Genomic DNA, 15,667 nt, shown 5'->3' with positions numbered 1-15,667 from the left:
CAGGAGCATCAGGCTGCTGCCATGATCTGGTGGGAAGGAGGCAGGAGGGGCAGGTCTCCCCCACAGACCCATGGCAAGATACCTGGATGGTTTCCAGTTGTCCATCCAACCCAGGGAGAGGTTATGAACCACACCAGTTGCTGAGCAACTCTGAAGGATGTCCCAACCCTCCCTTACTAACTCTGTGATTGAGATATTTTCTTGAGCATTAGGAGAGGAGGCCTCACAATCTGCCTTGGACACTAAAAAGCATATGACACATTGGTGAGTGCTAGTTTTATTCTTCATAGTTCAGAATGATGTGCACATGATCTATAGAAAGATCCAATTTCTCTGGTTCATGGGCCTTTTATTCTCAAAGATTCAAAGGGCATTCCTATCTATCACTGCATCTTTTCTCCCAGTGTCTCTGAGAAGGAGTCAGTTTGTATTGAATCACAATGGAAAGGATTTAAAGGTCAGATAGGGAAAAAACAGACTGAAAGGAGAAATTCGTAGTTCAAGGTGAAATTGATTTAATGGTAGTGTTGGGGTTAGAATCTAGATCTGTAAACTCCCAGGCAGAAAATTTTGAGAAATATAATTGATATCACAGAACAGGGTCTCACTTCCATGGCCCCCATCTCATCCTAGAGGCTGACCATGAAACAACCTTGGGATGGGAGACTCAGGACCTCTGGGACTTACACCTATTTCTGCCATTGGCATGACCTTTAGCAAGTCTCCTGATGTCCTGAAGGTCATATTTCCTATCTATGAGTTGATAACTGCACCTTGCACTGCCTACTTCATAGAATTTTTTTTTGAGAGGATCATGGAAAAATGTGTATGTGAAAGTGCTTTGAAAGTTCCAGTGCAGAATTGACATGCTCAGCCTTAGAATGTGGTAGAAACCTGTAATCAGATTCTTTCAGACCTAAGAAAGGTTTGCAAGCTTGATTGTACAGGGAAATCACCTGGAGAGCTTTCATAACTGTAGCACCAGACTGTACCCCAATCCAAAAAAAAAATAAAAAATAAAAAATTCTGAGGGTGGGATCCAGGCAAATGTCATTATTTTAAGTTCCCCAGGTGATTCCTTTGTGCAGCCAAGATTGAGAATCAGTAATTTATCTCTCTCTGTCTCTTTTCACCCTACACACATCCGGTGTTTTGACTAAAAAGAGAAGTAAGAGAAAGGGAGAGAAGGGATGGTTCAGAAGGTCAGGGGCAGGTCATGGCAAAGGCAGGACCTTGGCAGCTAAAGAGCAGTCAAGAGTCCTGGGCACATGGTAGAGGAGGTAAGAAGGTACTGGGGACACCTGTTTCTTTATAATGGAGCCTGGCCCTTTTTCCTGTGGCAAAATCTAGACATTTAAATGTATTTCTGAGGATCACATACCCTCATGTATCACACCATTGAGCATATGGACACAAGAAACGAAAGCCACTATGTCATCGTGCAACCTCAGAGGCCCTATGCTGTCATAGTCTCATTGTGGTGGTCCTGCAGGAAGGCTCTCCAGAGTCTCTGACACCCATTCCTAGCTGATGACCTCATCTGGGGATAAGGGAGCCCGACTCACTGAATGCCAAAGGAGATGAGGGACACGCTGACCACCAGCAGGTCTAGGATGTTGAAGTAGTTCCGGCAGAAAGAGCCCTTGTGTAGGAAAGCCCCGTAAGCAGTCATCTGCAGGAAGGGACAGAGAGACAGGGTGTGAGTGACCCCAGCCCAAGTTCCACAAACCACCCACACGCCTCATCACCCTTTCCTCCCACAGCGCCCCTGGGGCAGGTCCCAAGCACTGCCCAAGGGGAACAGGAAGGACTGAGGAAGGAGATATGGTGGCCAGAAAAGGTTCTGCAAACATTCACTAGACCACCAAAGAATTCCCCAGCTCAGAATGCGTCAGGGCTCCTACTCCTACCCGACAGCAGACTCTTCATGACTGTGCTCAAAGCCCTTTCCAATGGCCCACCATCCCTCTCTGATTTTTCTCTTCCTCATCACAAGTCTATGATGGCTCCAGTATGTTAGGGTCCTTGACTAAGACTCTTTAGGCCAGTTTACCCTGTCTGCACATTTTCCACCCTCTGAACTTCACAGCCAACTGAAACACTCGTTATCTGGGAGATGGAGAGAGCATGTCCAGAAGGGCGACCAACTGTCCTGGTTTGCCTGGGACTTGCTCATATCACTAAAATGTCCTGCATCCTATAAAAACTGGGAGGGTTGGTCACCCTGGTGCCCAGAGAAAAGTTCTACCAATAACTGTGGCAATTAGCATCCCTCTCCTCCTTGGCTTTCAATAGTGCTTGGGATCTATGTCAAATGTTCTAAGCTCAATTTGACTGCTTCCCTTCTAGACAGAATCTGGAGCTCTTTAAGGAAGGGCATGAACCATGTGTTTAGAGGGGGTAATGTGAGACAAAGGTGAGGAATGCAAGTTCTGGAGCCAGACCACCTGATCTGAATCCCAACCCTCCTGAATTTTATTTGTGTGGCCCTGAACAAAGTTCTTAACTTCTCTGTGCCTTATTTTCCTCATCTAAAAATGAGGATGATGATAATATCTACTCCACTGGGATGTTAGCATCAACTGAGTAAATATATAAAAGATACTCGGGACACTCTTCTGCAGATGCTATGCTCCGTATGTGTCACCTGTCACTGTGTCTTGGATTTGAATTCTGGATTCTTCCAGTATAAAGGAAGTTGAGTTTCCTCATCTATAAAGTGGGGATATGATTCCCTTGTCTTTGTGAGGTTTATACAGGAAAACAAAGCAGGCCTTTGAAAGAAGAGAACGCATGAGATAATGATTATCGTTGCAGGATCTGGCTATGATTACCTCCCTCAGAGCTAGAAGAAAGCTGTTCGCTGTAAGTGCTCAACCAATAGCTTTTACCACTTTGTGACATGAATGAATGGCCTGTGGATATCCGGGGTAAGGGCTGTGAAAGGCCATGGGCCATGAAGCATCAGCTAAAAGGAAGAATTTGGAGCTGATGACCATGAGGCTGAGAACAGCTTCCCGGTCATCTGGGGTCCAGTTTATCTCTTTGGAATCAGAGCATGCCCAGGGTGGTGTGTCTGCAGAGCAATTCAAAAGCAAACACAGGGGGAAATTGGCAAAAATAGCTCTTGCAACCTAATTCTTTCTATTTATCTCCTGAAGCAGGGGATCACAGGGGATTCAGGCACCTGTGTTCTGCAACAGTTTTTAGAAGTGGGGAGGTTACATAAAAGGTTGCAGGGGAATATAGTTGCCCATCTCTCCTGAAGGCCTGCCATCTGGAAGGCACACTGTCTTTGTCTTGGTGAAGACCTGGGACCCCAGAGATTGGGCTCAGGTGACTCTTGTGGTTCATGCTCACCAAAGAGCCCCCTGTGCCTGCAGAAGGCTGAGCACCTTCCCTAGCAATCTCACTTTTAGGCTTAGGTGTTGTGTCTGGTCCCTTCTTGTTCTGGTTCTTGTAGAGCCCTCTGTATATGGGAAAAAGCATTCCTTAGATAGGTTCACAGTAGGGTTCAGAGTGCCACCTTCTGTCCTTTGCTTCTGCTTGGTCAGAGGACCCTTAGGAGGAGACCAGCCTTTTGGAAAGTGTGCATGTGCATGTGGGTTGGGAGCCAGAAGGAGAGTGGCTGTGGGATAAAAGACAAGTGGGTGCTAGAGAAAGGGGACATTTATCTGAAAGCCATGTGTGGCATTCAGAGCACCAGAAAAAAGCCGGGTTCAGGAACTCAGTGCAAGCTGTCTTTCTACCCTCTTTTACTGATTGCCCCCTCCTAGTCCCTGACTTCTAAAAGTTCTAAGTCATTAACCAGGAAAGGTCTACTGCCACTCTGAGGAGGGAAAAGGGACAGGCTGTAAAGTCACTAACTCTCTGAGCTGGTAGGGCAGCAATTCCCTCCTCAGTCACAGGCAATCACCGCCTCTCTAGGGAGCCCTTCCGACCACATGTATCTCCACTCTTCTCATTGCCATGCTTCGGTTCTGATTCCACTTTTTCTTCTCTGTGTCAGTCCTTTGCATTATTAAGGCGGGTGGTCCAACATGTGTTTTCTTTTCAAGGCCAAATCATCCTAAGTCCTCCCATGGTTCCTTAGGGTAAATGAGCCTAGTGGACAGCCATCATAGGCTGCGGGTTGGTGCAATGCTGGGCCTTCAGGCTGGGCAGAGGGACCCAGTGAAAGGGAAGTACAGGAAATGCACTGGTCATGGGGGTCGATATTCAGAAGCAGTGGGCGTAAGAGAGACCAGAAGAGGAAGAGAGAGGAAGGGGAGAGAAGGGCCTTGCCATGACAATGCTTGCAGAGAGACTTTCACTTCCACTTGTATGGCAACCTTGAAGGAGCGATGGCACCATTGAAATCCACGAGGGAGCTCTGTGGCGGGGGTTGGGGGGCATCCATGAGAATGGGGGCCTTGGGGTTTTTCTTGTCCTGGGAAAGAACTTTGTGTGTCTGTGTGCCTCTTTGTGTCTGAAGTCCAGGAGAAAATCACCTCTCCATGGAAAAGTGGCTCCCAGCAGTCTCAGTGCTGCCCTGTGACTCCTGATTCCCACTCCCTGACTCCAGGAACTGGAGCCTGGCCAGATCTACTCTCCCAGAGCAGAAAAGAAAATTCTGAGCAACACTTTGGGTGAGCAACAGAAGTGGCAAAACTGTGCCACTGGGGACAAGGGTATCATGGCAGGCACTCAGAAACCACCCCACTTGAATGGTATCATGATGTGATGAAATGTCATGCTTCTCCAAGGGTTTTGCCAGGATGGAATTTTATTAGAAAAAGAAGGGTCTACAGCCGTCAGAGGCACAATGCTGGGGTGGACACCAGTTGGGTCAGCTGCAATGATGGATGGGAAGGGGGCCTGAGCTCCTTGGGAGGCGGCACCCCAGGTGAATGTCCCAGAGAAAAGATGCTTTAGCTGAAGCTCAGAGTCTACAGCCCTTTTGTTTAGGGTGAGGGTAAAACTGACCCCTTGCTCAGAAAGCAGCACACCATACCCAAGGTCTCAGAACTCACATCCTGCATCCCAGGTGGACTGGCTTCAGGCATTGGTTTAAAGGCTCAGAAGTATACTGGGAAAACTTAGAAACCACCTTGCGCATCACAGTGCTGTTCAGACATGGGCGCTATATGTTTTTGGGATAACCACGTGAGAGCAACTCTACAGATCTGAGCTGGCAACAGCAGGCAGGGATGGGGCCTGGGTGCTCAGGCTCCTTCCAACATTGATTCACTCCCTGTACTTTGCTCTGCAAGACAACTCTCCCTCCCCTGGGCTTGGGGCAAGGACATTGTAACAAAAACTTTTCAGTGAGTCACTGGAGGGTCAGAAGTGATCTACAGCTGTCTGCTGAAAGGCCTTGGCTGGGAGACTGGCTCCCAATCTTGATTATTCTACGTGGCCCCACTCCAGCTTGGCCCTGATGTCTGCTGTAAGTACTGAGGAAGTTCTTGATGACAGGCATCCACGGAGAGCAGCCAGAATGACTCCTTCATGCCCCAGAGCTTTTCCACTTGTGGAGTTTGTGTTGGCATCTCTGCGAGGCAGGAGGAGGATGGGAGAATTCTAAGCAGATCTCAGATACCAATTGACTGGAGATGGCACATGTGAGCATGTGTAGGAGCACTGCTGATAGCCACAGTGCCAACCAGTGAGGGGACTGTATCGGTGGTGACACAGCCAAAACTGCTTACTGGTGGTCAGAGAGAGGGAGCCTGGCCATGATGGGTGGAGTGGGGACTTCTGGTTTCTGAACCTGGGTAAAGTGCATGGCACAAAGTGAGGGGCACTGATTCTTCACTGCAGGCATGAGAGTCAAAAAGGGAGAGTGAAGGAAATAGAAGAAAGAAAAGAGTCAGCCAGAGCACAGACAGACAAGGAAAGAGATGGACAGAGTGCATTGCTCAGGGTGCATTACCTTAAGGATAATTTCTAATGTAAAGATACTAGTGAAGACATAGTCTGCATTGCCTAGGATCTGAAAAATAAGCATAATTGGATTAGTGGCTCCGAGAGTGAACCCAACACCAACAGGAGCATGTGTGTTAGCGACAGACAGCAGCAGAGAACAAAGATAGGCGCAAGGGAGGGAGGAAGAGGGGGAGAGAGGGCCATGGGCCTTTACCTTCAGAGCGATTTCAATGGTGAAAATGGTAGTAAAAACAATATCAAAATAAAACAGAATCTGCAAAACAAAAAGAAACAAGGAGGGATGGGGAGGGGGTGGGAGAAAAGCAGGGTGGGAGGCCAGGTCAGTGGATGTTCACCAGAAACAGAACCGCACTTCAAAAGGAGGTGCACACATTGAACCTTTTTACACAGGGACAGATGGAAAGACTTGGGGAACAAGTGGCACATAGTTAACACTGGATCTCAACGTGGGGCTGGCACAGGTAGCTCAGGGTGGAGACCCCAGACAGGTGAGGGGAGCTTCAGGGAGAGGCCTCAGCTGGTCTAGGCAGCATCTGGCTGAATGTTTTTCTCATTAACCTTACTTATTTACAAACCCAAATCCAACCAATGGGATGTTTGTCAAAAAAGCAGAGAATTTTTTTTTAAGGGGAATTCAAATGCTTAACTCTCTTTGGTGTGACTGAACCAGCGAGCTTCCTACATTAGTGGAAATCTATATGAGTATCAACCCTTTGGGGTATGGGAGGGCATCTCCCAGATCTACCGAGGCTGAGGACAGGCTACAGGATGCCATGCTTTATTACATCTCAAGGGATAGATCAGAGGTAGGGTCAATACCAGTCAACCACAGGAAGAGCCTGGACCAAGTGGGCTCCAGGATCACAGAGTGTTTTAACATATGTATGGCTTCAGATCATGGGCTCTTTTCTTCATGCCCATCTGGTTGGGACCTGATAAAATTCCTATTCTAGTTTTTGATGTTCACCAGAGCCTTGGGTGGGTCTTCATATTTAGATCAGCTGTGCAGAAGATCATGGAGGTTCTCTACTACATTGGCACTTACGGGCACCTATCTACCAAGACTTCTCAGGATATACTGAGAGCAGGGTAGGAAGTCAGTGGCCACATTTTACTAAGTTTACAGGTTATTAGAGTTTCCTGGGGAACATCCACAGGCAATCAAAGGCCTGACCTCTGCCAATTATCAAACCAACCTGAGACATTGGGCACATGCTCTTTTACTTGCTTGTGGACCCAAGATGGGTTTTTCTCAAAGTCCTAATCTCTTAAAGAACTGTTTGTGTGCATCTGATGATGAGGTTTAGAACTGAGCTCCTGATTAACAATGAAGTCAGCAACAGAAGCTGCAGGCCCAGTCACACTCCCAGAGGAAGGGGTGCAGAGAACAAAAGGGAATACATACGTGGTTCCTGAAGGAGGTGTGCTGGACGGGGTCCTCAGCAGCCAGGGAAATGCTGCTGAGCAGAATGAAGAAGAGGATCAGATTGGTGAAGATCGTGTCATTAACAATGCGGTGACACTGAAGGCGAAACCTGAGTGGGAAGGAGGGAAGGAGAGAGATGTGTCAAGAAAGATGTGGACACAACTCCTTGGGGTTCAGGAGCTGCTCCCCCTCAATTCCTTCCACCAGCTTACCAAGGTGCTTATTGGTTTGTGGAGTGGTCTTCAGCCTGAAGTCTTACTGTTGCTGGGTAATGACAAGGCCCCATGATGTATATCTCTATACAATTTAGTTCTGAGGCACCTTCACAGGCAGAAACCTTTGACATTTTAGAGGGTTACATCTGAGATATTCGGGAATTTCTGGATTTTCAAATATTGCTGTGACATTAACAACTGGCCTTTGCTTGAGAGTTCTTTTCCTCATCATTTGGAAAAAAAAATCACTTTATAAGATCTATGTCATATTTTTATGCACAGGGAATAATAGAGCTATCTGGCTGGGGGATTTGCCCTGTGTAATAGCTTCAAGTGTGCAACTTGATTCCACATCTCAGCACAATTGCAAAGAACTACCCATTGGGACCTCTGGACATTCATGGATAGTACCATGTATACCTAGAGTGTGCTGCACACTATCTCATCTTAACAACAGCACAGAACCACCTTCATTTCACAGATAACAATACTGAAACCCAGGAAAGAGAGGCTTGCCCTCAAACATAGCCTATACTGTTGGGGAGTCAGGGCTTGGTCCCAGGCCTTCAGACTTCTACTGATATCATGATGGTTGACTCAATCCTCTAAGAGACTCACCTGCTGTAGAATAATCAAGACCTGGGAAGGATAAATTCTGAGGCAATGCTGGTTTCATGAGACTTAGGAGCGGTCTATAAGGATCATTTCATTCAAATCAGCAAGCTAACGACCCACCACAACCAACCAAATAATCAACCAGTCAGTCGGCCAACAATCAACCAACTAACCAAGTGATCAACCCACCCACTGAGCTGAGGTCTGTGCATGGGCAGCATGGAAGGGCAGAACTGCCTAAGGGGAGATGCCCATAACAGCATTGCTGCCAGGAAACTGAATTTCAAGGCAGTCTTGAGGTGAGCCTGGAACTCTGAGGCTGAGCCCTCAAGGGACACTGGAAGAAAGCAAGCTTCCCCAATCCCAGTTTATATATACTTTAGGATTCTCACCAATGAAAAGATCATGGAACACACAAAAAGACAAAACTACCTTTAGGGAAACTAGAAAGAACAATACATAACTGATTTAGACTCCAAAAGACCAGGCATTGTGCATATCAGTATAAAATGCAGAATAACTATATTTGAAATACTTAATGGGATAAAAGACTCAATCACAAATGTGATGAATCAACAGAAACTAAAAGATATAGACAGATGGATCTAAAAAAAAACAACATATGGAATTAACCAGAATGCAAGAATAGTCAATGTAAAAAAAATTGATTTAAACAGTGATATAAAATTAAGAAGAGAATTAACAAACAGGAAAATAAATCAGAAGAAATCATCCAGACAACTGAAAGAGAGGCAAGGAGATGAAAGACATGGAAGGCACCTTAAGAGAGAGGGAAGAGAGGGACGGACAGAATGAGAAGGTCTAATCCGTGTCTAATTGGAGTGAGGGGTGAAGGAACAGAGAATTGAGCAGAGGCAAAAGTTAATGATTATGGCTGCCAATTTTTAAGAACTGCAGAAGAACACAAATCCAGAATACAAATACAGAGTGAGGAAGTATAACATATGCTAAGCAACACAAGAGAAACCTATGCCTCAATACAAGGTAGTAAAGGGTTAGTTATTTACAAAGGAATAATAATTAGAAAGCCAGCTAACTTCACAGTGGAATAACACTTTGATGGACCAAAACTGTTAGTCCCAAATTATACCCATAGCTAAACTACCTTTTAAGAATAAGAAACGAAAACAATTACAGATGAATACAGGCCAAGTGGACCATAAAGGAACTAAAAAACTTCTATAGAATGTGCTTTAAAAGGAAGAAAATGTTTGCAGAAGAGACTGACATGCATAAAAATGGTCAACAAATGAAATGGTAAGTTATATGTAAATCTAAATATACTCTGCCTAAATCATCATCATCATCATCATCATGATGTCTAACTTGTTGGGTTCTAAATACAGTTCAGGACTAAGCAATAATATGTAAATTGGGAGGAAATTAGTGAGTTAAAATACTCTAAACTCCTATTGTACAGAAGGAGGCTTAAGATATTGGTTAACTTTTCATTTTGTTAAGTTAAATAAACTTAGTAAAGTGTCAAAGGTAACCATCCAAAGAATAGTAATAGAGTTTATACATTTCAAAACCTGGAGAGAGCTCAGCATGGTGGTGCACACCTGTAAGCCTGGAGACTTGGGAGACTGAGGCAGGAGGATAGCAAGTTTGAGGCCAACCTTAGTAATTTAGTGAGACCTTAAGAAACTTAGTGATATTCTGCCTTGACATAAAATAAAAAAGGGTAGGGATGTAGCTCAGCAGTAAAGCACCCCTGGGTTAAATCCCCAGTACCCAAACAAAAACAAAACCAGAAACAAACAAACACACAAAACCTGGGGAAGAAAAAAATAAAAGCAGGGGCTTGGAGTGTAGCTCAATAATATAGCACGTGGTTAGCACGTACAAGGCTCTGAGTTCAATCTCCAGCACCAGCAAGTAAATAAATAAAATAACATTAGTATAAATAAGCAAAAATACGTAAATAAATGCAGATCATCTGATTCAGAGTCCAGGACTCTCTTCCCTGACTCAGAGGCTGTTTACATAAGTTGAGGGAGTTGAGAGAGTCCCAGGTTCCTTGCACAGGTACAGGGAAGACATAGGCATGGGCTGGGACTCTATCACAGAGGCAGCGGAGTCCACCGTCCCCACCATTCACACACACACCTGTTGTTGGGGCTGAAGATGAAAAATGCACTGGCTTCTGGCATGGGCACTGCCTTTTCCTTAAGGTGCAGCTCAGACAGTGGTCGTGGGCGGGGCCCAACAGGCATCTCGGGCTCCTCCTCATCCTCTTCTCCTGTAAGAGAAAAACCACCATTTTAAATAACTACCACTTCTCCACTGATTCTTACCACTGTGCACCTTTTTCCTGAGACTTTCCTAGTGGTAGGAATCAAGACATCATTTGCATCCCTGAACGTGTAGAGGATCAATCAAGACAGACATTCTGGGGACTACTGGAGTTCATGTCTGAGAGGGACAGACTTCTCTGGCAGTACTCAATAAGAGGGGTTGTAAGTAGAGTGGAAAACTTGTCCTAGTTTACTTCAACTGCCTGGTTTTAAAACTGAAATTTCCACAGTCCAAGACACCACCCAGTCTTGGGCTAATGGGCATGCTTGGTCATCTTGGTTGAAAGGCACTAGAAAGGGGACTAGATAAAACCAGGCATTGCCATTTTGGCTGCCATGAGGAAAGGGAATTGCTTGGTTTGTCAATCCCTTACAAACAACTCCATTCTTGAAAGTTCCAGGATTTTAAAACCAACACTTTCCCGTTTATGAAACTCTAACAGAAATCATGTGCACTAGGGGTACCCAGACAACAATGCTGACTGTAAAGGCCCCTTCATTAGAAGGCTTAGATACTGACTCCAGTCCTTTGTGCTCCTAGCCAGTGGCCTCATTAATGTAGACTGAAGTCAAAAAGCTTGCTCCTTTGCTTGCAGCCCATTGCCCACGGGAAGAACCACTGCATACTGTGAAATGCACTCAGACATGTCCAGTATGGGAGAAGAAACAGCGTGAGTTAAGAACACAAGCTCTCCAGCCAAGTGCCTCTTGCACATTGTGACTCTGTTTCTTTTTGTCTATGGATGTTTTATTTATCCTCCTTGTGCTTCATTTCTTCATCTAAGTTAGAACAATAACAGCATATAGGCACCTAGAATGGTGTCTGGCACATGGTGACTGCTGTATTTACTTTCATTGCCCTCTCCATCAATAGGACAGACTCTAAGCTTGAGAATTAGTGCTCAACATCTTTTTCAGTCTGATCTGTAACTGCTGCTATGCTCTATCAAATTGTCTACTCCCACCCACTGAGATTGGCTAGTGTACTCCCACATTCATGCCTAACCAGAACCTCCAGAATATGCCCTTATTTAGAAATATGGTCTTTGTGGATGTAATTAGCTATGATGAAGTCATGTTGGACTAGGGCAGGCCCTAAATCTACTATTGGTTTTCCCTTGCAATAAACATTCAGAGACACAAAGGCCCACGCAGGGGAAAAGGCCACATGAAGACAGAGCCAGAGATTGGAGTGGTGCATCTACAAGCCCAGGATTGCTGGCAACCACAAGCAGTTGGGAAGAAGGGAGACAGAATTCTTCCATAGAGCCTTCCAGAAGGAGCACGGCCCTGTTGACACCCTGATGTCAAACTTTAAGCTTTAGAACTGTGAGACCTGTTTGAGTTGCCCTTCATCTCCTTCTCTGCAGAATTAGTGAGGACTCCCACTTCAGACAGTATCCTTTATCTGGCTCTCCTGAGTACCTGGGCTCTGGGGAACCATCTTCCTCTGTGAATTCCAGCAGCACCTTGGACCGCTCACATTTATAAGGCACTGAGAACACAAAGCCTCAGATGCCTGGCTTTAAATGGGTCTGTCCCGTCTTTCTATGTGCTGAAAATTCTAGAAGGAAGAACCACACCCTGATTTTGATGATGATTAAACTTCCACAACTTCAAAAGAAGACGGGCAGGTGGAGACTCATCTGTTATGGGAAGAGCATCTTAGGAACCCAGCCATGCCTTGCATGCTCTCTCTTCTTCTGGTTAAAATGAAGCCAGGTGTGGGGGGGGGGCAGCTCAGTGGTAGAGCACTTGCCTAGCACCTGGGAGGCACTGGGTTCCATCCTCAGCACTTGGTGGAGGGTGGGAAGCCAGGTAGTGCAGAGACAAAAATTCCTGGCACAAAAGTAATTCTTTATCAAGCAAGAAGCATTTAGGCACCAAGGCTTTTTTTGGAGCACCAGCAGAATATATCCATAAATCAGATCCTATCCCTAGGGTCATTAGAGCTGACCAGCAAGGCAATTAATATTTTCAGAGGAGAGATACAAGATAAAAAAAAATTGTGTGAAAGCAAAGAATTGAAGCTTTCTGATTCCTGAACCTTGCTGTGTAAAAGAAAGTAGAATAAGTAAAACCAGAATTGGTCCAAATCATATTCACAGGTGAAATTTAACAAGGAAAGATTTAAAATTTCTGCCCAGGTGTTTGTATTCTTTTCAGTTTTGCTCTAAATGGGCCAACATTTTTGTATTCATGACAATTTGATAACAGGTCACTTAATGCTTATTTGAATCAAGTATATTTATAGAAAACCATATTTATTAGCGTTGTGCCAATGTAACATCCTAAGGAATGGTTCTGAACACTCTTGCATCGGCATAGACTGTCTTGTTGCTTAGGAAGCTTTACCCTGACTTCCATTCCTGGGGTAAGCAAGGCAGTTGCTCCATCAGATACACCTGCTGAACTGCAGGCATAATTCTTAGAGGACATGATTTCTGAAGGACAAACTCAAATTTGTAAAAGGACAGAAACTTGACAGCATGTGATGCCAGCAGGTATCATGGATAAAGAGGGAGGCTGACAGATCAGGAAAGGTCAGATGAAGTTCATTTTGGGGCTGGCAGCTAAACCACCTGGACCCGACTCCTAAATGCCAGTAAAATTCCTTCAGGATCTTTATTTTCTCTTTTCTGTTCTTGGGGGTTTGGAAAAAAGTGTGATGAGTCAGGTAATGCTGCTGCTTTTCTGAATGGCAGTTTAGAGTATTTAAAAGTGAAAGCAGGGGCTGGAAATGTGGCTCAGTGTCAGAGCCCTGGGTTCATCCCCAGAACTGAACACACAAACCGAACAAGTGAGCAAATAGGAAGCACTGGACAGCTGACATCTTAGTCTTTGGCATCCCTTGCCTCCTCCTCATTTGATACTCAATGTTTGTCTCTGCAATTTTGCTTAAGGACAACTGGAATAAAAACATTATTTGCCTAGTGCCTACAGAGCACTGAACCCAAGGTTGAGAACACAAAGCCATGGTTCTTGTCCTCATGGAGCTTACATTTCTCAGCATGTGAGCCTGCTAGCAACCCAAGGGTAATGCATGATTAACAAGGACCAAACATCCAGGGCAGAGCTCTGCCTGAAAGTATAGGAAGAGAAGTCTGAGGATGCAGTTTCTGTACCAGATATCTGCTCTATACTGGCTCAACTAAAATACCTGCTATGCTTCATTCTTCTTTCTCTCCCTCCAACCTCTAAGCCATTGATAAATCCAGATGGCTCTATCTACAAAATGAATTCCAAGTCCAGGTTCTGCCCTTAACCATCAACTGCCCCCTTCCTCACATGGCACCCAGAGTGAAGTGAGTCCTTGAAAGGATAAGGACCTTTGGTGACTGTCCAGGTGCATGGTCTTTGATTTATTTAATTTATTCAAATGAATTAATAAATTAAAAGCAGAATGTTGTGGTTTGAGGCCTTCCTGGTGTCCCATCTCATCTCCCTCTGTATTTGACTGTGTGGTCAGTAAAGGGTTTTTTTGAGGATGTGACATTTGGGCTAAAATCTGAATAGCCTGAAGGACTTGAACATTTCTGTACCAGATATCTGCTCTATACTGTCTCAACTTGGAGGTGCAAGTTGAGGTGCACTAGCCCACTTGGAGTCCTCTGTGGCCAAGTACATACCACCTAAGAGATTATGCACCCACTCTTCCCTCCACCCAGAGAGCTCATCCCTCTGACTTCCATGTTCAAGTCCTTCAGGCTATTCACATTTCGGCCCAAATGTCACATCCTCAAAAAAGCCTTTACTGACCACACAATTAAAGCAGCTCTTGTTTGTTTTCTTGTATGTTTCTCCATTGAAAGGTAAACTTCAGGAGGGCAGGGCCCTTCCCTGTCTTGCCTAGACACGTATCCCTGGGGTCTGCACAGTGCTTGGCTTACAGTAGGTGCTTGATAAGTACTTATCAAGTGACACATTATCTCCAAGGTTCCTTCCAACTCTCAGTGTCTATGACAAGAGTATAGCTCTGATACAACTTCTTTAACCTTTCCGACTCTCCCTCCCTCCCAGTCAAGACCCCCCTTTCCCATGAAGTCCCCCTGCTGACTTGACCACATCTCACTGCCCTTTTTGTGCTTGGACCCCTTAAAATGATAAGAGCATCCCCCAGAACCTCTGATGCCATATGACACAATTTCTGGTGTCACCTGCTTTTTTAAAAAAGCAAATGTGCACTCGTTCATTTCAAGTTCTTAGAGGTTCTTAGGAGCAACTGTATTTTCATTCAAATAAATTAATAAAGTAAAAGCAGAATGTTGTGGTTTAGATATGAGATGTCCCCCAAAAGCTCATGGGTGAAACAATGCATGAGTTTTCAGAGGTGAAATGATTAGATTGTGTGAGGTTTAACCAACTGGTAGATTGATCTTCTGATATTCAGGATAAACTGGGCAGTAACTACAGCCAGGTAGGGTATGGTTAGAGGTTAGAGGAAGTGTCAATGTGGGTGTGACTTTGTGGTTTATATTTGCCCTTGACGAGAAGAGCTATCTCTGTGCTGCATTGTTTTGAGCTGCTTCATGCCTATCCACCATGATGCTCCATCTCACCTCAGGCCCAGAGTTATGGAATTGGCTGACCATGGACTGAATGTCTGAAACTGTAACTCAAAATAAACTTTTCCTCCTTTCAGTTGTTCTTTTCAGGTCTTTTGGTTTCAGCAACACAAAAGCTGACTAAAACACAGAATTATCTATTTTCCTTTGCATAAAGGTTTTCTTTGTGCATGATGGATGCATCTGTCTACTATAAATTGAACATCCCTAATCTGAAAATCTAAAATCTGAATCCTGAATTTGAATTTTTGAGCATTTCAGATTTCAGATTTTCAAATTAGGAGTGGTCAAATGGTCAAGTTCATGCAAACATTCTGAAATCCAAAATACTCGAAAATCTGAAGCATTCCTTGTCCCTGGCATTTCAGATAAAGGATAATCAACCTGTAGCACTGTGGGATAATCTTGAGATGACAATCAATGGATAACATTTTTGAGACTGAACAGAGTGGGGAGGACCCTAGGGTCACTGCAGGGTTCTCGGACCCCTTTGTGTAATTTAGAAATAGACCTTCTGGGTGTGACTAGTCCACTGAGGGCTGGAGTCCAGCTCCCTTTCAGCCACCATGTTGCATGCTTTGGTACAGTTGGACATGTAAA

The 15,667-nt window shown here is 44.9% G+C and overlaps 1 protein-coding gene across 1 annotated transcript in view; it reads right to left on the bottom strand.

Moving 5' to 3' along the window:
• CACNA1C (calcium voltage-gated channel subunit alpha1 C) overlaps nt 1-15,667 on the bottom strand; it is a 634,974-nt gene that overhangs the window by 81,775 nt on the left and 537,532 nt on the right. Inside the window, exons 20-23 of the mRNA XM_081309259.1 lie at nt 10,315-10,447; nt 7,334-7,463; nt 6,122-6,181; nt 1,566-1,672 (exon numbers count right to left, since the gene is read on the bottom strand). Of these exons, the coding sequence (XP_081165385.1) occupies nt 1,566-1,672; nt 6,122-6,181; nt 7,334-7,463; nt 10,315-10,447 (430 nt within the window). The remainder of the gene's footprint in view (nt 1-1,565; nt 1,673-6,121; nt 6,182-7,333; nt 7,464-10,314; nt 10,448-15,667) is intronic.

Source organism: Spermophilus citellus (assembly GCF_964194105.1).
Source record: "Spermophilus citellus genome assembly, chromosome: 10".
NCBI classification, from domain to species: Eukaryota; Metazoa; Chordata; class Mammalia; order Rodentia; family Sciuridae; genus Spermophilus; species Spermophilus citellus.
The sequence above is the reverse complement of the archived record's forward strand: the minus strand, read 5'-3'. Positions and strand labels throughout refer to the sequence as shown.